Below are 23,982 nucleotides of genomic sequence, written 5' to 3'. Positions count from 1 at the left end.
TTCTCTTCTCTATAATATAATCGTTCTCTGGGAGCAGGTTTCTTGGGGAGCTTCTGGGAGCAGTCTTCGTTTCAGTTCAGTGTAATAATCACCTCAAATGCAGTCAGGAGTTAAAAGTCCAAATCCTTTATTGTCTTCTTCAGAATAGCCCAGCTAGCTTTCTTAGAGGCCTATCTCTATCCTTGGTTCCAAGAGCTCTTGCCGCTAGTCCTTTGCCTCTGCCTCTGCCAGCTTCAGCCTCTTGCTCCCACTGTCTTTAGCCCGCACAAAGGTTGACGTTGGAATGAATCTGACTCCTCCTCTGAGAGAGTGAGCTTCTCTTAGACTTGTGAATCTTCTCCACTGAATCCTGACTTGTGAATCTCCCAAAATTCTCTAGTGGGCTTATGGGAGCTCCTCCTTATATATCCTCTCTTAAAGGTGTGAACTCTAATGTGTGAACCAATGTATGAACTCTCCCAAAAGTGTGAACCACGTACATAAATAAGCATTGTTTCTATCAATTGCAGTAACTTAGCATCTTCTTTCAAGTTCTGGCCCATAACAATTACCTAAATGTCTCTGATTTTGTATAAAGAAAAATAGGGAAGTCATTGGCTTTGGTACCATTTAACATGTCTTTTCTGCTGTAAATTTTTGCTTTGCTTTATTTTAGTTTAAGATTTTACATTGCAAAATAGTTGCCAGTTTTTGTCTTTTCTTACTAGGAATTCTAACATGAATAAAGTCATGTTGTTGGTTCTTCATTCTCAAAGAAGACCATGATATCAGAGAAGTGATGCCATGACGTGCAAGTTATTTGGATTTTAATGCAGGAGGGCTGTGCAAAGTCACCAGCCTCATTTTCTCCAACAGAGTCATCTGGGTTCAGTGGCTAAGATATAGATCAATTATATCTAGTTGAGATGGCCCTGGATACCATTGGCCTTTTTAAGCTTTACTGAGGCAATGTCCAGTCAGTGATTAAGGCCAAATAAGAAATGAAGCAGAGAATGGCCTCTTTTACCTGATCCTTCTCTCCCCTCCCCCCAAAAAAATTCAGTGTGAGAGGGAATGAACTTCATGGTTTCTGGCCAAAAATATATATTATATTGCTATATGTATTCACTCTGAGACAATCAGTGCTTGAACAGTGATCAAGTGGGCATTGGTCTAGCACCTATAATCAATAGAGCCAGAATGATATAAAAGGCATGGTCCTTAAAAAAAGAAGAAGAAATAACTAGCCTGTAAACACCAACATATCTTGGGATGTTTCAGAGATCAAAATAAAGATATTTATTAAAGTATGTAAGTATTCAGTATTAATCTGGATTTTTATTTAAATCTCTAGATAGGTCTTTTCACCAAATCAAATTCCAACCACAGAAAGGGTCTTGGAGATCTTTTGGTCCAACCCCTTGTTTTGAAGATGAAGAAAATGGAGCAGAGATAAATGACTTGCCTGAGGTCATATAGCTTAGAAAAAAAAAAAAAGGCAAAGCAGAGACTAACTTTTCTTACTCTTAGTCTAGTGGTATTTCCACTGTTATAACACTGCTTCTCCCTTCCATATTTTCTCCCATGTGATATTTATTTATGATCTTAAGTTACTATTCCTTGAAAAACTCATCCATGATGTTGGAGACCCTAACATAATTCTTTTGTTATCTCTGCTTTCTATTAATTCTAGCAACTTTTTTGCTTGTTCTTCTTAATCTGTTTTGTCTACAATCACATCCATGCCAAACAAGTATAATTGGGGTGGCATTCATTTCAAAAAGATTTCAAAAGTTTTGCCAGTTTTAGGGTTGAGGAAAAACAGTTGCCTTCTTCACTTCTACATTAGAAGAGGATAAGATGATTTTCAAATGCCTGGGCTTCTTAACAGGTTGCTCACTCAGGAAGTTATCTATTAGTGTACCAATTAGGTTGTCCATCTGTTATCTTCCATGCGCTCACTATGTGACTGACCTACTTGCCTTTAATGGTTTTTACATATGAGAAATAATATGTTGTCATTTATATGCTACATTGTACTCCCACCCCATGCATCTTTTCATTGCCCCCTGTGAGTTATTTTTAATTTTGATTTTTCCAAAATCATGGTATTCTATCATTTGTAATCATAATATTCTTTTTTAAACTTTATTGGTTCCTTTTGTGGTTATATTATAGTTATTTCCCAATATATCTCTTCTTTCTCCCCTACCCAACTTTTTAAACAAAGATTAAAAAAGAAAAGAAAGAAAGGGATGAAGATCAATGGCGGGGGAGTGCAGTTCAGGAAAGCCTGCCATTTATATATAGAGAGAACAGCAATATATAAGAACAAGAACAGGTATAGGGTAGAACAAACTGGCTTTGAGTTCAAGTACCAACTCTGGCACATACTGGCTATGTCTTCGGAAAAGTCAGAGGCAGCTAGTGGATACAAAGTTGGACTTGGAGTCAAGAGAACTTAAATCAAATCTTTCCTCAGATACTTACTATCTACATAACCATAGGTAAGTCATGTAACTGCTGCGTGTTTTAGTTTCCTCATCTGTAAAATGAGGATGCTATATTATTGGAGTATCAAATGAGATTATTTAGGTCTCCCAAAAGACTTAGTGCAGTAATAAGCTTTTAACTATACTAAGACTTCTGCATTGCCCTGTGTAAAACACTTTGTATAGTTTAAAGTCTTTACTTAAATTTTTGTTTCAATTCAAATTTATTATTTATTTATTTTTGGCATTCTTTTCTTTTTTAAATTTTGAGTTCCAGATTTTCTTCCTCCCACCCTTCCTCCTCCATAGAGGAGCCAAGCAAAATGATATCGGTTATAATGTGAAACATGCAAAATATATTTCCATCTTAGTCACATTCCAAAAAAAAAAAAAAACCAGAGAGAAAATTATACTTTACTTTGCCCTCAGAATTCATCAGTTCCTTCTCTGGACGTGGGTAGCATCTTATTTTTCTTTTTCTTTTTTTTTTTTTTTTTTTTGGTTTAAATTATGAATCCTGCACTTTAAATTATAGCCCCCTGTGCTACTCTTAAACGTATCCTACAGTAAATCCTCCACAATGGATCTACTTGATGTGCTAAGGGCTTTCTTTTAACTTTCTTGCCATTATTTCCACATCAGTGTAATACATAAATTTGTTTGTCGTTTACCTATTATTCTTGATTAATGACAGCCCAGTTTCTTTTCTGGTTATACATCTCTTTTGGTACATTCTAAATACTGCTTTACCCATCTCTATCACAACTTGAATAAATGACTTATAACTTTGTCTTGAGAGGTTGATATACCATAATTGTATATTATCACTGGAAAAATATTGTTGTCAGTTCATTTATTCAAAGCATTTATTAAATAAATGATTTGTGCCAGGCATTGTACTAGATGCTGGAGATACCAACAAAATAGATCATATTCTTAAAGAACTTAAATTCTGTGACAAAAACAGTATATACACAGAAATAAATGTGGCATAATATCAGTGAATGGGGGAGTGCTAATAATAGGGAGTATCGGGAAAAGTTTTGTGTTGAAAGTAGCTCTTCAGCTGAACCTTGAAGGGCACTGGGATTTGAAGAGGTAAAAGTAAAGAAGGGAAACATTCCAGACATGGGGATAGCCTGTAGAATAACCTAGATGTAGGAATGGAACATTAATATGTGTGGAATAACAAATAGACTAGTTTAAATGGAACATAGAGTGCATTTGTGAGGGAGAGCAAGTGATAGGAAATCAGTTTGGTTGGAGCCACGTTGTGAAAAACTTAAATGTCAAACAGAAGAATTTGTACATAATATTAGAGGCAAAATAAAAAAGTAAGCTTTGTTTCAGGAGGAATCTTGGAGTCATTAAAAGCACTATGTAGTTTCTCAATTGCAATACTGCTTTCCTCCATAATGTTAACTTTAGGTGACTGTTGTTGTTTTTTTTAATCATCTCCAATATCTGGCTTAGATTTACATATTGATGGAAGATGGGAAATTATCTTTTTAAAATTTTTCTCAGCTACATGTAAAAAGATTTTAATATTTATTTTTTAAGAAGGTGGGTTCCTCCCTTCACTTCTTTAAGAAACAAAATTATCTTTGCTATTACTCATTAAAAAAAAAAAATCTAGTATTGTTTTAACATATGTTTGAGAGACATTTTGTTATTGCAGGAGGAGTTTTACTCCAGTATTTTGCTGTACAGACTCATCGATTTTTCATTATCCACAAAACAACAAATATAGTAGAATCTTATATTTTTTTTTTGGTATCTTTTTAATCAATTATGTTACTGTTAAAGTGTAGTATGCTATAGAATATCATTTCTAAAAGACTGACATATAGTATCCTCATAATTTGACCAAGGGTTTCCTCAATATGCATGTAAGCTATTCTTGTAAAGATTTTATAAAAACTGAAAAGTAGGGCATATGGGTCAGTCAGTAATTAATATGTACTTGATCTCTTTTTGAGGTTAGGAATAATGACTTTGTTTTTTTCCAGCTGTTTGGTATCTTTCCTTTTTTCAGACATTTTAAACATTGTCACCTACAGTCTTGTTTCTTCTGAAGCCTAGCTGGTTTTTGAATTTTTTGTCATCTCTACTATTCTTCCTAACATAGGGCATCAGCAACTGTGATGTTAAAGTACAATTGGGAATGATGGAAAAAATAGTTTAAGAAAATTTGATAATTCTTTTCATTATCTTTTTGCTGTCCTACTTCCAGTTTTATCCATAAGTAATTTTGGAAAGATCTGGTCTAACTGGTTGTCTTCCTAGAAAATTGTGACTCTCCATTTCTCTTCCTTAATTCACCATTTCACTTTTTTCAATAATTTGTTTAAATAGTATTTACTGTAGTTGCTTCAACAACAGATCAAGAAATTATACTTCCTCCCTTAATAACAAGTTGCTTTCTGTCAAGATATATTACATTTCATCTTTTGTAGTATTATTTGATAGTTGCCATATCCAGTACCTCTCAACTGTTTTTATTTTTAAAAAATGGTCATGATATATAGGCATGAGGCTTATGTATTTTCTACAACCCTTTGGCCTCCTTCATCGTTCCAACAGATATTTTGTTATTTTTGTACTGAAATCACAGAATACTTAAGTGTATATATATATATATTGATTTAATTTAGAAGGTATTATAATTTCTCTTTCTCTTTATTATCCTTTGCAAGAGATGTTAGTATGTAAGTTACAACTATCTTCATAGGGCTCTTTTGGTTTCTGCTCTTCATGAATATTACAATGTGAGATGACTAAATGTCTCTTCAAATGATGTTTTTCTACACAATAAAACCAATTTTTTTTAACTCTTTTCAAAGCAAATCTTGCAGTAAGCAACAGATTTCTTTTGTCTTTTGGTTTCATTTGTAGTGAGAATGTTAGCATGTATCTTATTCAGTTCCCCCCATTCTAAATCCTGTTGGAAACTGGACAGTCATTTCACATCTAATGCAGCAAGAGTTAATGTTGTAATGTTTATTGACTATCTGAAAATTGACATTCTTAGCCACGTATCAAAATTACTTCCATTCTTTATTAAGCAGACTTTCAGGCTATGACACTGCAAACCTCTTTGCTTTTATTCAAATTATAAAATCTTTTCTAAAGATTTCTCAAACGTTTAGGCTTTATATCCAAATTTGTTCTAACCAGTTGTGTTACAGCTAATCAAGCCTGTACTCTAATTTGCTCATAGTGAGATAGATTTTCATACTGAAACCAAATGGTTAAAAGGTTATATTTTGATTAGATGTATCTTTTAAATGAAAGTTTGATTGAATTACTTGGAATGAGCCAAGCTTACCAGACTTTTTTTTTTTTTAATCAATTTAAGGCAGAAGGTAAAATGACAAATGATAAGATGAAAACTAGAAGATGAATTTTTCAATATGATCATTGTACTTTCTTGCTATTCAGATTGAATAGCTTCTTCATCTTAATGCTGGAATCTTCAAACTTCCATTTTCTCGAAGGAATCCTGGAATGTCTAAAGGAAAGATAGACTTGGGAGAATTGAAATTCATTAGTTTGGTCATCAGAATACCATCAGAATACAGCCAAAAGAAAAAAAAATCATTTCTTGCTATCATGCATATAACTAATTCTTTAAATTGTATTTTAATTCCATGTAATATTGCAGTTTGGACCAGAAAATCCCTTTAGGACTCAACAGATGGCTGCCCCTAGGAATATGCTTTCTGGATATGCAGAACCAACTCATATCAATGACTTCATGTTTGAACAGCAGAGGCGCACTTTTGCAACCTATGGTAAGACTTAGAATTTAAACTAATTAAGATAGTGTTTATTTCTTAATGATAGAAGAACAATATCTGCTTGGTTTTTAACCTACAGTTCTTGAGTATCATAATTTGTTTCATAAGCATATCAATTTTATTAAATTTTTTAAAACTGGGAAATAAGAAAGACTTATTAGCATTTGCAAATAATTGTTGTTAAATTCTCTGGAGTTTACTAATATATTAACTCCCATTGTGGCTTAATAATTAATGATTGCTTAAGATAGTGTGGAGTAGCGGATAGAGAGCTGGTGTGGGAGTCTAGAAAATTTGGGTGTGACATGAACTGGCTCTATGATTCTGGGAAAGTTCTTCAACTTCTCAGAGCTATGCGCAATTCTCTATTCCTATACATTACTAAGAAGATACTGGTCTGTATGAATAGAGAGTTTTTCATCCAAAAAAAGAAAAATTTTAAAAAATTAAAAAAAAATTTAAAAAAGAGAGTTTTTCATCCAGGAGTGGTGAATCACAGTATTGGAATTTAAAGCCATTTCCAGACATTCAAATTAAATTTCTTTTCAGTACTTAAAGGTGATATATTGTCATGCATAAATTGAATAACTTATCTTATTCTTCCTTCTGAAAAATGAAGTTTTGTAATCTTTCCACTCAACAATTTTTAGGTTTCAGCTGTAGTCACTTTAATCAATAAGCACCTGTAAATTTATAGTACATTTTACTAAAATCTGGAAAAAAGACAAATATTAAACTTGTCATAGATTTCACATTGTGGGGATATGATGTGTACACAGATAGTTGTACAAAATAACACGTGCATATGAAAAGTACAGGCACGGCTCTTCACAATCCACGGTAAGGATAGGTTCATTTCTAACCAGAGAGGAATCAGATTAGAATTTGTGGATGAAAAGATATTTGAGCTAGGCTTTACTGGAATGATTTTTGTTGTCATACAAAGACAAAAGCCATAATTCTTATTTCAGATGCCTAAATAAGTTCTAAAAGAAGTATTCCGCCCTATCCACCATTAATTCCCTTTGTTATAAAATGCAAAGAATGAGCTAATGAAATAGCAGAAGTCAACCCATATCTAAATTCTCATATATGAAATCTGATTTAGTTTATTAGTATTTACATTCAAAGTTGGTATTTTTTTTTTCTTGCTGCACAGTATTCTTGGAAACCATGTCATAATGGAGGGTCATGTTTTCAAAAGAAGTGTTGCACACTTGACCTGCTGTCAAAAAGCCTGAATTTAAACCCCAGCTACTCTAGTACCTAAATGTTTGACCTTATTTAAGTCACTTAAGTATTCTGACCCTCAGTTTTCTCTTCTATCAAATGGCAGTAATAATTGCCTTGCTCTTTTCTCTTAATATATTTTCCCTTAGTAAGCAGAGAGAATCATTCCCTTTTAAAATGAGCTCAGAAACGGCCTTATTTAAAAAAAATATAGCCTTTGATTCATCTCTCATCACTAGATGGCGCAATGTCTAATGAATGGTATGAAGTGTAAGTACTCTGGCAAATTATAAAATCACGAGGGTTATCTTTGTTGTGGCAAGAGTTGAAATTTGTAACAGTGTGACATGGAATTGTTAAAAAATTTAATGAAAGTTTTAACTCTATCCTTTCTATTTTTTCAAGTATTGACAATTATATCATGATTATACAATTTGGAAATTTTAGTAAAAATTGTAATTTCTCCAGTTTATAGGATATTTTAAATTTGTTTAATATTGGGCCTATTTTAGACAAATTTGATTTAAAAAAGAAAAAGAAGATAATAGAAGTATTTTGGTTTGGGGATTGTTAAGTAAATAAGACAAGCTTAAAAAAAAAAGAAAAACTATGCATATTGATAAATAAGATTCATTGGCTAAAGCATGGTGGAATGGGGGAAAAAGTCAGAATTCTCTAAGGTACTTGAGATAAGAATTTTGTTTTGTTTTGATAATGAAAGAATTATATTGTTCTCTACTCACCTTAAGAGAAACATTTTTGATAAGGGAAAATAAAAATAATAACAAGAGAAGAATATATAGTAGATTTTAAACTCGGCTGAATAATGACACACTGTTAAACAAATTAATTTTGTGGTTGTTACTATATAAGACTTATGTACATATATGTGGCAGGTTAAGCTGGATACTTATCTGTTTAAGAGTAGTTAAGTTTCATAAAATTGAACCAGAGGGGAATTAAGAAATATTTTATCTTACTTAACTGAATGGTCATTGAATGAATGGCAGGCAAGGGAGTTAACAGAATAGAGGGAACTTTATATGGGATCACAAAAATGGCACTGGATTTGGAGTCCTAAGACCTGGATTCAAAATTATCTTATAATTATTTTGTATATATACTTAATATATCTTTTATTAGACTATGAGATCTTTGAGAGCAGAAACTGTTTTGGTTTTACTTCTTATTGAAAATGCTTAATACATTGTCTTGCATATAGCAAATACTTAATAAATTATTGTTGGTTGGTGGATTTCATTGCTTCTGGCTCTGCTTCTTATTTTAGTACCTGTGTAGCCATGAATCACTTAACCAATCCAGGCCAGTTTCCTCATCTATAAGATTAGAGGATGATCTCTAAGGTCTAAATTTATGAACTTGTTTTTTTCCATGCAGAAAAGTTAGAAAGGGGATACAAAAAAGAAGGGGTGGTTATGATAGTGGTGCACAGAGAAGAGGGAATATATTCCTTTCTTCTAGATAGGAACTATAGCAGAATTTGGGGAATTCATGGAGGCAGGAAGAATCAGAAAACCCTCTCATTTTCTCACCCGAACTTTAGTATACAGGTATGTATGTAGAGAAAGATCAATTTTAAAGGCCAGTTTACTTCCCCTACAAGTCTTTATAGTTGTGTTGTTTTGTTTTGTTTTTTTTTTAGTGGGGGTATCAGCTTAATTTTTAACTCCGTTAAAGTCGCATTCAAAAAGTTTCATGTACAGTGAAAATTTCTGTACATTAAAGGAAAGAAAGACTAAATTGACTCATGGGATTTGAACCTGTGATTTCAGGGATTCTACTCCAAAGCTGCTTTCCTACCATCAAGCTATCTCTTCTGGCTAAGAAAATATTTTAATGCTGAAAAGTAAATGCAAATGAACTAATAGCCAGGTGGTTGGTTCTATTCTAGCATGTCAAGAGGGTGAGTTTTGCACCTGTACCATTTAGCTTATTAAGAACCTATTATCAAGTATATTTGACATAATTATTGATTCTCTGAGAAAGCAGAATCTTTACTGAATAAACTTTAGCTGAGGAATAAAAATCATCTTGCATATGTCCACAAAGGTGCATACTTTTATTTTTCCTAACTCTAACCCCTCCCTGTCTAAAAAGTATTTATTTAAAAATATTGCATGTACAATATTCCATGTATGGAAACAAAGTATAGCCTTGGTAATTTATGATATTGGAGATTAAGGTGCCTTTGGAAGGTGGGGTGGCATATGCTTAAAATAGATTTTTATAAAATGTGTTACTTTTTATTATTTGGACCTTTTTTCCTTGTTCTCAAACCCTCTGTAGACCTATAGGTAATTTAGTTTTAAATTTGTCACTAACACTGAAATATCTCAAATCTGGGGTGATATTACATATTTTATATATATATATATATATATATATATATATATATATATATATATATATATATATATATATTATGTATATATTATAGTAGTAATCTTTTAGGGTAGAAAATGAAGGGTTATTCTTACCAAAAATAGAAGTGAGCTTTTGCCAAAATGTAAAATGTTTATTTTTTTAAATTTCTTTTTCCCACTCTATTTCATGTAAAGAATTTTCTTTAAATACACTTGCTCTTTTCCTAACTAAACTTTGAAGTGTTATTTATCAATGAATAATTAAAAGTGATTACTATTCTATGATTGACCTTTTTTAGTGTATTCATGTATATATATATATTGCTATGCTATTAGAAACTAGACAGAAATTTAAACAACCAGCAATAATTTTAATAATTTTAAAATGATTGATTTCCTGAAAGAATAGTTTCCATCTTTTTCTGCTATAGTCTAAAATAAGAATTTTGATTATGAATTTAAATAGAAATATATGACAGGGAAAGATGATTGCTATTGAAGTGAAGAGTTAACATTTTAGTTGAGGAAATGGGATATGAAAAGTTTATAAATTACAAAATTATGACTGATAAAAAATTCAAATGACAATTTGCTCCCTTTTTAACAATTTAGGCTATGCATTGGATCCTTCATTAGATAATCATCAAGTTTCTACTAAATATATTGGCTCTGTAGAAGAAGCTGAAAAAAATCAAGGTAAATTTTTAATATCTGAAATTTTCATACTTCATTATATTATAGATATATAATTTTGTTGTGTGGTATTGACTTTCTCTAGTTTAATGGATGGTCTTTAAGAATTGTTGTAATAGAAAAATTCATCAGCCTCATGATGAGCCTCTCCAAATTTAGGCTAGAATTTCGGTAATAAATACCAAGTCCATCCTCAACCCCATGATGTACATGATTCTAAATTGGTCACTCCAGTTTTATAGTTGTAATAGAGTAATTAACTGATTTTGGAAAGTGTGGTTACATTTAAGGAATTTACTTTTTGTGTGATACAGAGGACCATGTAGTAGGGACCATTTAATAGTAATATATATAGCATTTCCAAGTGCCTGACAAGGAGGGAGAAATGGCCTGAATATTTGAAAAACTCTTCAATGCTAACAGGACATGTGTATCTCTATAGTGAATAATTAATATAATTTTTTATATTTTAAAAAACCATCTTGCTCCAAATTTTTACTAAAACATAACAATATAGCCATTTTCTTCCTTGGAATATGTTGCAGTATAATGTATCTATGTCACCAGTAATCCTTTTAATTCCTCTGCTCAATTCTACTTTTCTAATCTCTTGTTGTTCTTGTCAGATTCTCAAATATAGAATCTAATTCCCCTTCTTTCTAATATGTTTCATGTTTACCTCTGTGCAGATACCTTTTGTGTTTTGACCTTTCCTCTGTCTCAGTTTCCACATGGATAAAGACAGTTTCAGGTCTGGTACAGTTCCAGTTCAGCCATGGCAAATGTACACCCTTAGCACTAGATTTAGGATTTTCCATTAGAAGATGGAAGATTTCTCTGTCCCCCACCACCTAGAAATAACAGTGGCTTCAGCCACCCTGGCTTTTCAGTAATTCTATTTAAAGTTTTGGTCATCATGAAAAATAAAATAATCTAATGCTTATTGGATTGAATTGACTATGAATTTCCTTATCTATGCTATTTCTGTCATCATTTATTGTAAATTATTCAAAACTAATTACAATAAACTTTGTTCAAAAAGTCAACTGGCTGAACATGTGAACACTTAAAAAATTATAATAAAAGGTATTTGTATTTTTTTGATGATGGAGAAAACCCAAAGAAACATAGAATTTTTAAGAGAAAATAAATCCTGTATTTGGGTTTAAATAAATGAATTACATAAGTACAGGATTACATAAGTACATAAGCACCAGGGAGATATACTCAGTAGGGGAAAGTTCACACGATTAAATCTAGATTATAACAGATATTAGTCTTAGTGTGATCTTGGCTAGTCAGGCCACATTTGGAGTATTTTGAATAATGCTGTGTGCCACACTGTCAAATTAGAGTGTTTACAGAGGGGTATAATCTAAGATGGTAAAAAATGTGGAAATATTAAGGAAGAAATGAAGAAACTGGAGGGTATTTGGCCTAGGGGAAGTGGGGGTGGGGAGAAGAAGGCTTGAAAGATTACCAGAAATGCTATCCTCGTAGAGGAAGAAAATTTGATCTTGCTACAGATGGCAGAACTAGGGCCAATTAATTCAGGTTAGAAGGAGGCTAATTTTAGCTTAATATATATAAAAAAAGTTTCTAATAAATAGATCTAGTACTCCAATAGTAAACATTTATCAAGCAGTTTTATGTTCAGACATTGTGCTAAATGCTGGGGACTCAAGAAAAAGCTAAAAGTTTGTGCTCTCTAGAAACTTTTAATCTAATGGACAACAGTAGAATGAATTGTCATGTGAGATCATAATCTTCCTATCACTTACACCATTAAAGTTATTCAAGCAGATGATAGGTGACAATGTCAGTGTTGCTGCTAGTATTGGCAGCTCAAATATGGCATTAGTTAGGGTCAGATGGATAGTGAAGTCAGAAAGACCTGACTTCAAATCTAACCTCAGAAACAATGGAACCCTGGGCAAGTCATGTAATTTCTCTTTGCCTCAGTTTCCTTACCTTTAAAATGAGAATGTAATAGCATCTATCATTCAGGGTTGTTATGAGGCTCAAATGAGATAATATTTATAAAGCATGTAGCACTGTGCCTGGCACATAGAAGGCATTATATAAATGTTTATTCCCTTTCCCTTGCTGCTACATTAATACAACCATTTTTGCTTTGTAATCTTGTGTTAAATGATAAATAAGGTAAAATATTTTGAAAGTTGTCTTTGGACTGAATAGATTCTTTATGTGACAATCTAGCTCTTTGATAAAAATAAAAAGTATAAGCTGGCACTTAATAGCAGATTTTATTCATTATTTAATTTGCAGTATTAAACTGTTAGTTTCTTTGAAAATGAAGGAGTTATGATCAAGGTAAAGTTCATTCAGGATTCTATTTTATTGAAGAGCTATTGAATTTCCTAATTCATTAAACTATGAAGAGTCCTTACGCATTATAATAGCGTGTATATAGCACTTTAATGACCAGAGGGCTTCCTCACCAAAAGAATGGATTACAATTTGTGGTTTGAGATTCTGTGGTTAAGCTTTTGTTTCTTTGCCTTGTGTTATATACATTTGGAAAATTCTGTGTCTATTCATTATCACTCCCTGTGTAATATTTCTTTTCTTTTCTAAATATATTTGGGGTATCTTACAGGTTTAACGGTATTTGAAACTGGACAGAAAAAAACAGAAAAGAGAAAAAAGTTCAAAGAAAATGATGCATCAAATATTGATGGTTTCTTAGGACCTTGGGCAAAATACGTAGATGAAAAAGAAGTGGCTAAACCTTCCGAAGTAAGCATTAATATTTCTTATTAGAACTATACATATATGCTCTATATATGGGATATAAGAATGTTTCTACTAAGCATTGATTAAGCTGTTTTATTATATTTTTAGAATTATTTTATTATCATGTCTATCTTGTTGGCTACTTGATGTGATCAAAAATTCCAAATCAGTTTTATAATTCTGATGATGCTATTATCACTAAATACTTACCAATGTGTGTCAACTGGGGAAAATATTTGAGCTCTTACAAAAAAATATTTGAGCTATTGTTATTTGTCCTTTATTCTTAAAGAAGACCATGACATCAGGGAAGTGATACCATGATATGCAAATGAATTGAAGTGAGGGTGGGCTGTGTAAAATCACCAGCCTCACTTTCTTCTCAGGAACCATCTTAGTCCAGTGGCAAGATGTAGATCAGGACAACTGGAGATGGCCCTCAGTGGAGTGGGAGACCTTGGCCTTTGAAAGCTAAGATAACCGGTCTCAATTTGACTGAGGCAATACCCAATCAGTAATTTAAGGCTAAATAAGAAATGAGGTAGAGAGTATGTATGGCCTCTTACCCACTCAAAAAATGTAGGGGAAGACCCTCATGAGTTCTGGCTAAAATGGAAACAATTGCTATTTACATTCACTCTTAGCCAACCAGGGCCCAAAAAGTGACCATGTGGGCCTTGGCCTAGGACCTGTTGTTGGTCAATCATTGAGAGTTAAAATGATTTGAGTTTAAGCATGGTTCTTGCCCATAAACCCAAAGATATTTTAGAGTTTTCAAAGCTCAAAATTTATATTCTTTTATGCAGAGCACTCACAAGTAAGGATATGATACCTTTGTAGACAGAGGAAAGGGAACAAAAAGAAAGGAAGGAAAGAAGAAAGAAAGGAAAAGGAGCTGTGTTGCCCAACTGGCCAATTCCAGTTGGATCTCTAGTGCTATACTATACACTGTATTCCAAAAGAAATAGTGTGATCCCTATCCATATGGAGCTTCTAGTCAAGTTGAAAGAATATCTAAAACAAAAACCCTCATTCATTTTCATGAATGCTCCTATTCTAATATGAGCAGGTTCAGGGCAATGACTTATTTTGCGTCTGTCTTTGCTCCCCAGAGCCTGGCACATCGTAAATTAATTAGTAATTATTTAGAAAATGGTAATTAATGCTTATTGAACATATACTATGATTTGTGATATACTTTCATTTTCTATTTTATAGTTTTTTACTCTAAAATATACTCATATGTCTGAAGTAGGGGAAATTGCCTTCTTTAAACTTAAGCATTATCTTTGCCACCATTTTTTTTTAATGATAAGCAGATCCTTTGTTATAATCAGCTGGCCAGTTTTAAACAAGCTAATTATATTATATTATATTGTATTAATTATATCATTGTAGCTGATTTTAGAGTAAGATGGAATTTGGAACTTGAACTTTAAAGCATTGTGCTTAATTTTTATAGGAAGAACAGAAAGAGTTAGATGAAATCACAGCAAAGAGGCAAAAGAAAGGCAAACATGAAGACGACAAACCTGGGGAAGAAAAGACCATTTTACATGGTAATGTATTTTTTTAATACTGTCTTCTCTTTTAAGTACACTGAAAACTTTGAGTACCTACTTTTTGTTTTTGTTTTTTAAAAAAGGTCTATATACACAGTCCAGATGACACTGATTGTCCTCAATAGTGATTGAAAAACCATCTAAATTTACATTAAATTTTTAGGCTAGATGAATTCTATAGCACTAATGTCATTGAGTTCTTAAATATTCACCAACAGGGATCCAAAAAATTATGTAATTAAATCTGGGTAATTTTGATTAAAGTTGGGAACCATAAATTTCTTGATCTAAATTTTAAAAATAATTTTGGTAAAGGTAAATAGTTTCTTTTTCACTTTTCCTCTCTACCTCTGTATTTCTGATGGAGGTACTAATGATTAATAATCTGGTAAGCAAAGTAATATGATAAAGGAGAGAAACCTTAATTAACCCTATTTATTATATTATTAGCTATATCTTTAAGGTAAAATGTTTATTTGATTCTCATTTGATACAATAGCACTTGAAATCTTAATATTCAAATGTTTTAAACTCAATGTTATTTTAAAAATTCCTCATTTCATAACAAATATTTATACTTAATGTAGCTTTGAAATTGCATTCATCTCTTCAGAGCATCTTCCAAAAGTGCTGTGGATACTCTTGTATTCCCATCAGAAAATTTGTTCTGAATTTAAGAAAAAGAAGTTTAGAAGAAGTTTAAAACTAAGGATGTGAATTGGGAAAAGAAAAACCTACTTTTCTCCTACTTGGAAAATTACTTTTATGTCTATATCCCGTTTTGTTGCTGATTTAAGATAACTTGCAACAAATGGCATGTGTCCATGCTTAAGCATATTATTTCTTTTCATTTTGATGTTCTAGATGTTTGTTTGTTTGTTTGTTTTTAATTTATAATCAAATTTTTTCCTAGTCCATGGCCTGCTTATGGCATAGAAATGACCTTGGGTTCTGAATGGCTTAGCCAATTGAATGGTTATTATGAGGATATTCTATATTTTCTATATTTATGGAATATATGCTTTGAAATTTACAAAGCACATTATATGTATTAAGTGGTATATTAGATAAGAGTCCTGGTCTTGGAATCAGGAAGACTCAAGTTTAAATCCAGCATCAGACACTTACTAGCTGTGTGACTCTGGGCATATTACTTAGCTTTTCCCTCAATTTCCCCTGTTGTAGAAGAGAGATAATAACACCTACCTTTACGGATTCTTGTAAGGATCAAATAAGATAATTTTTTCAAAAGTGCTTACCACAGAGTTGGCACAATATAAATGTTTATTCCCTTCTCCCCCTTTCTGTTATCTAATTTGATCCTCATAAACTCTGAGGTAAGTGTGACAGGTATGATTTTTATTATTATTAAATATTAAATAAATAAATATTAGTATTATTAAATGTTAAATAGATATTAGATTAAAATTATTAAACATTAAATGTTATTAAATATTAAATAAATGGATATTAAATAAATATTCTTGAATATTATTATTATTAAGTAGAAATAAAGAAATTTAGTGAGTTTAAGAGACTTGTTTATGGACAACTACCCAGTTATTGTTTTAGATGGGATTTGAATCCCAGACATCTCTGGCTCTAAATCACTGTGCTATCTTTCCAAACTTTAGCAGAGCAGCCTCTAGGTTGCAGAAACTTTGATTATATGTTTAGGGGCAGGTTCTTTTATGTAAGAGCCTAGCTAAGTGTTAGAGAGGCTAATCATCATGAAGTTGATCATCAAGTTATAAATTCTTTTGGTTATAGTAATTCATGAAGCTGCCTATTACAAAGTTGCTGGCTATTTCCATGGAGGGAGGGAAGAAATTGTGGAATGTAGCTATAATCAAATGACTTCTTTCCACAATTATGTTATAAATTATTTTATAAATCACTAAATTGTAGACATGATGAAGAGAATTATATTTCATTAAAAAGTTTATGTCTACCATTCCTTAGCAATTTAGAAATTTGATGATACATCTAATTGTTAATAATAGTTATAATTCCAAGCAATTAAACTTGAACAAGTCTTTGTGCTTATTGTTTATATAAAGTAAATATGATCTCTTAAAAATGGTGCAATCTTTTATTAAAATAACTGTGCAATCTTTTCTTTTGTAGCTTTTTTGTAAATAGTGTATTTATGCTATTTTCCTTTGTCTTCTCTTTTAGTCAAAGAAATGTATGACTATCAAGGCAGGTCTTATCTTCATGTTCCTCAAGATGTTGGTGTTAATCTCCGTTCGACAGTACCACCTGAGAAATGTTATCTTCCTAAAAAACAAATTCATGTTTGGTCTGGACACACAAAGGTAGAAATTGATACTTTCTTTTGTTGTGATATCATTATAGACAAACTACTTTTGAAAATTCAGTTATTAATTTTGGAAATAAAAGTTTACACTGAGTTTCCTAACCATTTAAATATTAACAACTAGTTGATCTTCAATGCTGACCTGCTTCAACATAGCAGTGACAACTATCCCTATGCCTCTACTGTTTCTATAGCTTACCAGAATTTCTTGTCCAGGATAAAGATGTGCCTGGAAGCCATTTATATGTGGCTTCCATTTATATGTGCCATTTATATATGGCTCCCTGTAGAAAGTGAAGTTATTCAATACCAGAGTAAGGATGCTGTCACTGAATCCTCTCTACAGTTTGAGTAACCAAAATGCTGCCCTCCCTCTGTCCTCCCTTTTTCTGACCTCTGTTGGGATCTTTTCCCATTGGAGGAACAAAAAGTAGAAGGTGATAAGGTAGCAGCATTCAGACTAATTCAGGAAAAAGCAAAGTCATATTCAGCAGAGGCAAATAATTGAAGTTTTAAGCTTATAAACAATTTATTCTGAAGGGTTTAGATGGAAAGAAGGTAGGAGGCATTTTATATTGAAATTCTTTGTTAATTGTTCTCATTCCAAGACATGCAATTTGCAGCTTTTTATAAAGGGCTGTCATCCTACATTTGGAATAGAGAAGGGGCAATCAGCTGTTTGAATAAATCAGCAGTTATCCACCCCCAATGAGCTTTAGTAGGATTTTTTTTTTTTTTTTTTTTTTTTTTTTTTGTCATTGTCATCGTTTTAAGGGATTACAAAAGCTGTTTGCAGCAGGGCATCTCTTCCTGAATTAATAATAAAATCTAGTTTAGGACATAATTTTTTCAGGGAAGGAAAGATTAGTGAATTCTATTAAAAGTCTTTTTTTTCCCATTTCTTTTTTCAATATATGCTTTTTTCTTTTTTCTAATTAATCATTATAATAATACTTGTTTATAGGGTGTCAGTGCCGTCAGGCTATTTCCTCTTTCTGGCCATTTGTTACTGTCTTGTTCCATGGACTGCAAAATTAAGGTGAGATATTTCCATTATGTCAACACTGAACTGAATAAAATAGGAATATTACATGAGTGTCCCAAAAGTCTTGGTTCAGTTTTGAGCTTTAAATGGCTTTTAAATTACTTTAAAGTTATTGAAAGACTTAGAGCTTAATAGTTTTAAACTGCACCAAGACTTTTTGCATATTCTACATATATAACTAGCATTTTTTGCTTGACAATTTATGACCTTTACCATCATTTTACATTTGGGTTTGCCAAATTAGCTCTCATGGTCTACTATGTTTGAAATCTGGAAAATTGTATATTAAATTGATTAGATAGATGGTACTTTCTATAAGGTGTCTTGAACCAACCAGTTGGGTTTTTGGAAAGCTAAAATAAGTGAGATTGCATGGATTAATTTTTCCATACTTTTATAAATTTTAAAAATACATTTTGAACCAGTCACTAATATTGCCACACATGTATCTAGGGTGCTTCATTCTTTTCAGAGAACTTTCATATTTATTTGTTGTTCTATCCTGTCCAACTCTTCAGACCCTATTTGGAGTTTTCTAGGCAAAGACTGGAGTCATTTGCCATTTCCTTCTTCAATTCACTTTACAGATGAGGAAATTGAGACAAACAGGGTTAAGTGACTTGCCCAGAGTCACACAGCTAGGTCTGAGTCCAAATATGAACTTGGGTCTTCCTGACTGTATGCTTCTGCCTCCTTTAAAGTAGCTTAAACTACCTAAAACTCCTATCTTTTTGTACTTATTCCAAAAAGACATTCATTTTCTTTGATACTCAGGACTCTGGCACATGCCATTTCTCCAATTGCTGCTCACTTTAACAAACATTAACAAAAAGAAATGTAACAAAAAGATGAAGTGTTGCTCCTTTTTCTGTCTAATGCCATGTTTAAGCTTTCTCTTGACTCCTTGTAATTTTAAAAAATACACAAATATTATATCAATTTTAGTTAATATTTCAAAAAATAGTATTTCTGCTAACCGATTATGATAACAACTAATTTAAAAGAATTATTTTGTTCTTAAATCTTTTTTTTTTTAATGTATATAACTGGGTTGTTTTGTTTTCTTTTGTTTTTAAACTCCAGTAATTGACAAGGCCTTACTTTTAAGCATTATCTGGTTCCTAGGTTCTGTATCACCTACATCATTTTCTCATTTAGGTTATTGGGATTTTCTGGGTGCTTTTGCATTAAAATTATTATTAGGTATTTTGCACTTTTAATATTGATTGGAGGGCATATTACTTTTTAAAGTTTAATTTGGCTTATTCTGTTACCTCTCTGGCACATTAGTTAATCCAGTTCCTCAAAAAAAGTTATTAATAACACTAATAAAAAATGTTTTCTGCTCTTCAAAAGAATTTTAAAATGATTAATTCTAAAAAGCTAGGGTCTTGATAACATAGTAGAGACACCCTACCAAACTATCTTAGCTGTCACCTCTTTCTGACCAAAAACATTTAACCATAACTTTTTTCTTCTACAACTATTGCTTACTTTTTCTCAGAAAACTTTGTCTGAAATTCATTTAACATTCATTTTCCACCTGCCTCTGGTGATAAAGAAAACATTCCATGACAAGTTGGATTTGTTATCTCACTGTTAGGTATAAAGTAAGATAATGTTCCTTTCATATCTTTTCAATTATTTAAACCAGAGCTTCTTAAACTTTTCCCACTCATGACCCCTTTTCAACCAAGAAATTTTTATGTAACCTCAGGTAAATAAGTATGCAAATCAAACATATACTGATGATAAATCATAATTTCACAACTGTCACATTTAGTTATGAGGCCCCATATGAGATTGCAAAACAGTTTAAGAAGCTGGGGTTTAATCTATATTTTGAAGTGGACCTGAAATATAGACTGATACTAATTTCTCTGTATAAAAATCCATCCATTAATTTCATTTATCATGGGTAGACTTTTTGACCTACAACTATTTTTTTTTAATTAATCTGATTGTTTTTGGTTTTCTTTTCAATATTATTTTAAATTTATGGTATAAACAAGCATTTCTCTATCATAGTACAATTTTAAAAAAAGATGATTGCACATGAAACTGCAAATCTACTATGCACAACTTGCTATTCTTTTCACAAATTATCACATCACTTTTTTTTCTTCCTTCTCCGATCCTTGACATGGATACCATTAGACATTTAGGTGTATTTATGTAAAATTATTCTATACATACTTCTATTTATCAGTTCTTCCTCTGGATACAGATAGCGTCTTTGTTCATATGTCCTTCATAGCTAATTTGGGTACTTAGAATAGTAAAATAATAATAATAATAATAAATACCTTATTTCATCTATCATTTTTAAAACAATATTTCTCTTTTTGAATAGAGTGTTTTCTTGGTTCTGCTCATTTCACTCTTTATTTCAAGCAAGTCTTTCTATGTTTTTTCTAAAATCATTGAGCTTATCATTTCTTAGAGAATAATAGATTTCTGTCATGATCATGTACCACAACTTGTTCAGCCCTTCCCCAGTTGATGAACATCCTGCAATTTCCACTTCTTTTCTACTACAGAGTGGCTGTAAATATTTTAAAACATATAGTTGTTTTTCCTTTTTCCCTAATTATCCTTGAAAATAGACCAAGTAGCACTGCTGCTAGGTCAAAGGACATGGGCAACAAAACAGTTTATAATCATATGAAAAAATGTTCTAAATGATTATAGAGAAATGCAAATTAAAACAAGCTAGACATATTATTTTACACCTTCCAGGTTGGCTAAAATGATAGAAGAGCAAAGTGACAAATGTTGGAAGGAATGTAGAAAAATTAAGACCACACCTATTCTTGACAGTGTCTCTCAAGAGGTAGCATAAATAGTCCTTACTGTTTTGTGTATTCTGGCAAGTCATCTCTGACTATTAAGCTACTAGTATAGCAACATTGACAAATATTAGAAATGAAAAAACACTTTGCCAGCATAACCAACATTTACATCAACTGCAGCTTCAAAGACTTTTCCTTTTTAACTTGAAAGGGTCAACTTACATACAAAGACATACAGTATGTGGTTTTAAGCGTTAGAATGTATATTTTTATTTGTTTTATCCATAGCTGAAATGTTATTGTAGTTTGATGAATGTCAGCTCTGGCGTGGTCTGGGGTTCAAAATGTTTACTTATTAAACTTACTTATTAAACTTGATCCTTCATATATTTTTCATGGCTGTAAACAGAAATGTATGAGGGAGATAGGTCCATGAGGTAGTAGCTTCTTTTAGTTAGAACAACCATTTGACCATTTGCCTATAGCAGCTCAAACTGATATGAACAAGGAAGTCTGGAATTTAGGTCTATGTACATTAGCATTATATTCCCTTTAACCTGAGAAAAGTTCAGAGTGAGGTAATTCCAGAGTAATTGTAAGCATATTAGATTTTTAGTTTATTATATAATCGTAACATATTTCTACTGGATACCAGATTTGGAAGTGGGGACAGAATTTCCATGTGGTTTTTTTGGCTGTTATAACCCAAAATAGTTAAATTTCAAAACCAGTAGCATACCCACGTGCTTTATTTAATTCGGGTACCAAGATTTTAATAAAACTTGTCATTTTACTGAACTTATGAGTGCAGTTTAATATTTCCATGTTTTTCCCCCCACAGCTTTGGGAAGTTTATGGAGATCGGCGCTGTTTAAGAACATTTGTTGGTAATACTTCTTTCTTTGTATAGATTATACTATGTGTTATATATGTATGTATATTCATGTGTGTATATTTGTGAATGCATGCACATCCACACAAATAAATACACATATTTATGTGTAGAATAATGTATTTTGTATCCAAAAATAGCATTCCTGATAATGTGATTTCACTATTAAACCATTCTGCTATTGTTAGTGAGGCTTGTTCTAGAATATCTATCCCATTTGTGCATTCACTAATGTTTATGGTAAAGTTAGATAGCTGGTAGTGATTAGGTGTCAGTTGACTGCCAGATGATTTATGTATATCCTTCACAGCAGGAGAAAGCTTTCATGGCTATATTCACTTGTTCATAAATGGGGAGTAAACCACTCAAGGATAATAGAACTATTGATTTTTTCAGCCTAGCAAAAATGCTTGATTTGAGTTGTTGAGTATTTGTGGGGAAGAGGGGAAATCTCTTTGGGGAAGATTAATCAGAGTAGGATGTTTCATGTCCGTGGAATTTGCAATTGAATGAATGTCTCTAGAAATAAGTATAGAAGCCCCTAGAAAGAGGCTTCATATATACTTCATTCCTAGAAAGAATGAAGAAATAACCAAGTTGATTTACCAAGTGAAAGCCTTATTGGGCATTTTGCTTGTTTTCAGTTGGTACTGAGATGATACTGATAATCACAAACATGGATATTTGTGAAAAGCTTATTACACTATTACCAAAAGCACTTGTAGCTTTGAATCAGTCATCAGCCATAGATATATTGATTCTGATTATGCGTCCTCATATCTAGATAATGTCCTATTTTGGGTGAGTTCATTCTGAAAATGCCATGCTAGTAATAGTACAATATTACATATAGAACTCTATAGATAAATAGGATAATTGACTAAACTGTTTACTTTTTGAAAAGATGTAAAGTCTTTCAGTGATCAGGTTCAACATTTTTCTACATTAATGATATAGTATAAACTTTATAGATTGTTGGAGTTTTTTAAGACACCTGTCAGTATCATTTGTGATATATATATAGCCAGCTTCTCCACTCCTCTGTGAGCCTCTTTTCACTAGCCCATCTCATAGAGTTTGCTGGTGCTTATGTACCCACAGGAAGTATAATGAGGGAAAAGTGAGAGAATATGAATCTAGCCCTGGGAATACAAGAAAAAGGGAGCAATGTGGGCTTCAGCTACTTAAGAGAGAGATAAAATCTCACCTCTTTACAGACTTCCTGTGCCAGTAGAACTTTTTTATTTGGGGTTTCAGGAAGATGATAGGCATGTAGTTGTTCCCTACATCTGAGTGTTCATCCTGGTTTCTTTTCACCAAACCAAGTCACATGTCTGCTTTGACATAACCACTTAACATTTCTTCTTTCTCTCTCTCTCTCTCTCTCTCTCTCTCTCTCTCTCTCTCTCTCTCTTTTTTGGGGGGGGATGGAGTTGGGATGTAAACTCATAACCAAAAGGAGATTCATAACTCAGAACATACCTTTTAACTACTGGATATTTTATACTGAGTACTAAGAAATGAGACAGTACTTCTTTTAATTTAATTAATTATCAATCCTAGTGTATTAGAATATCTAATTTCTCTCTTGGAGTTTATAATTATATATAATTATTTATGTTATATACTTATAATTATTCATAATTATGTCATATATAATTTATTTGTAATTATATATATTTTTTTCTTTTTTTGCTTGAGGCACTTGGGGTTAAGTGACTTGCCCAGGGTCACACAGCTAAGAAGTGTGAAGTGTCTGAAGTCAGATTTAAACTCAGGTCCTCCTGACTTCAGGGCTGGTGCTCTATCCACAGTGCCACCAGCTGCCCCCTTGAGTTTATATTCTAAGAGAAAACTAACGTTTGCCTCCTCATCACCAATTTTTTTATTTATCAGGTCACAGTAAAGCTGTTAGAGATATCTGTTTTAATGGTGTAGGAACTCAGTTCCTCAGTGCAGCATATGACAGGTATCTCAAGCTATGGGACACTGAGACAGGTAAGATTTTCAAAGCAATTTAGCCTAATTAATCCATA

General features: G+C 32.1%; 1 protein-coding gene across 2 annotated transcripts in view; it reads left to right on the top strand.

Moving 5' to 3' along the window:
• Positions 1–23,982, top strand: part of CDC40 (cell division cycle 40) — a 59,366-nt gene that overhangs the window by 25,296 nt on the left and 10,088 nt on the right. For both annotated transcript variants that reach the window (XM_031964411.1, XM_003769353.4), the window contains exons 3-10: positions 6,136–6,265; positions 10,498–10,581; positions 13,199–13,338; positions 14,798–14,894; positions 17,076–17,215; positions 18,182–18,256; positions 21,896–21,941; positions 23,843–23,944. In XM_031964411.1, coding sequence (XP_031820271.1) covers positions 6,136–6,265; positions 10,498–10,581; positions 13,199–13,338; positions 14,798–14,894; positions 17,076–17,215; positions 18,182–18,256; positions 21,896–21,941; positions 23,843–23,944 — 814 coding nt within the window. The remainder of the gene's footprint in view (positions 1–6,135; positions 6,266–10,497; positions 10,582–13,198; positions 13,339–14,797; positions 14,895–17,075; positions 17,216–18,181; positions 18,257–21,895; positions 21,942–23,842; positions 23,945–23,982) is intronic.

Source organism: Sarcophilus harrisii, chromosome 4 (genome assembly GCF_902635505.1).
Source record: "Sarcophilus harrisii chromosome 4, mSarHar1.11, whole genome shotgun sequence".
NCBI classification, from domain to species: domain Eukaryota; kingdom Metazoa; phylum Chordata; class Mammalia; order Dasyuromorphia; family Dasyuridae; genus Sarcophilus; species Sarcophilus harrisii.
The sequence above is the reverse complement of the archived record's forward strand: the minus strand, read 5'-3'. Positions and strand labels throughout refer to the sequence as shown.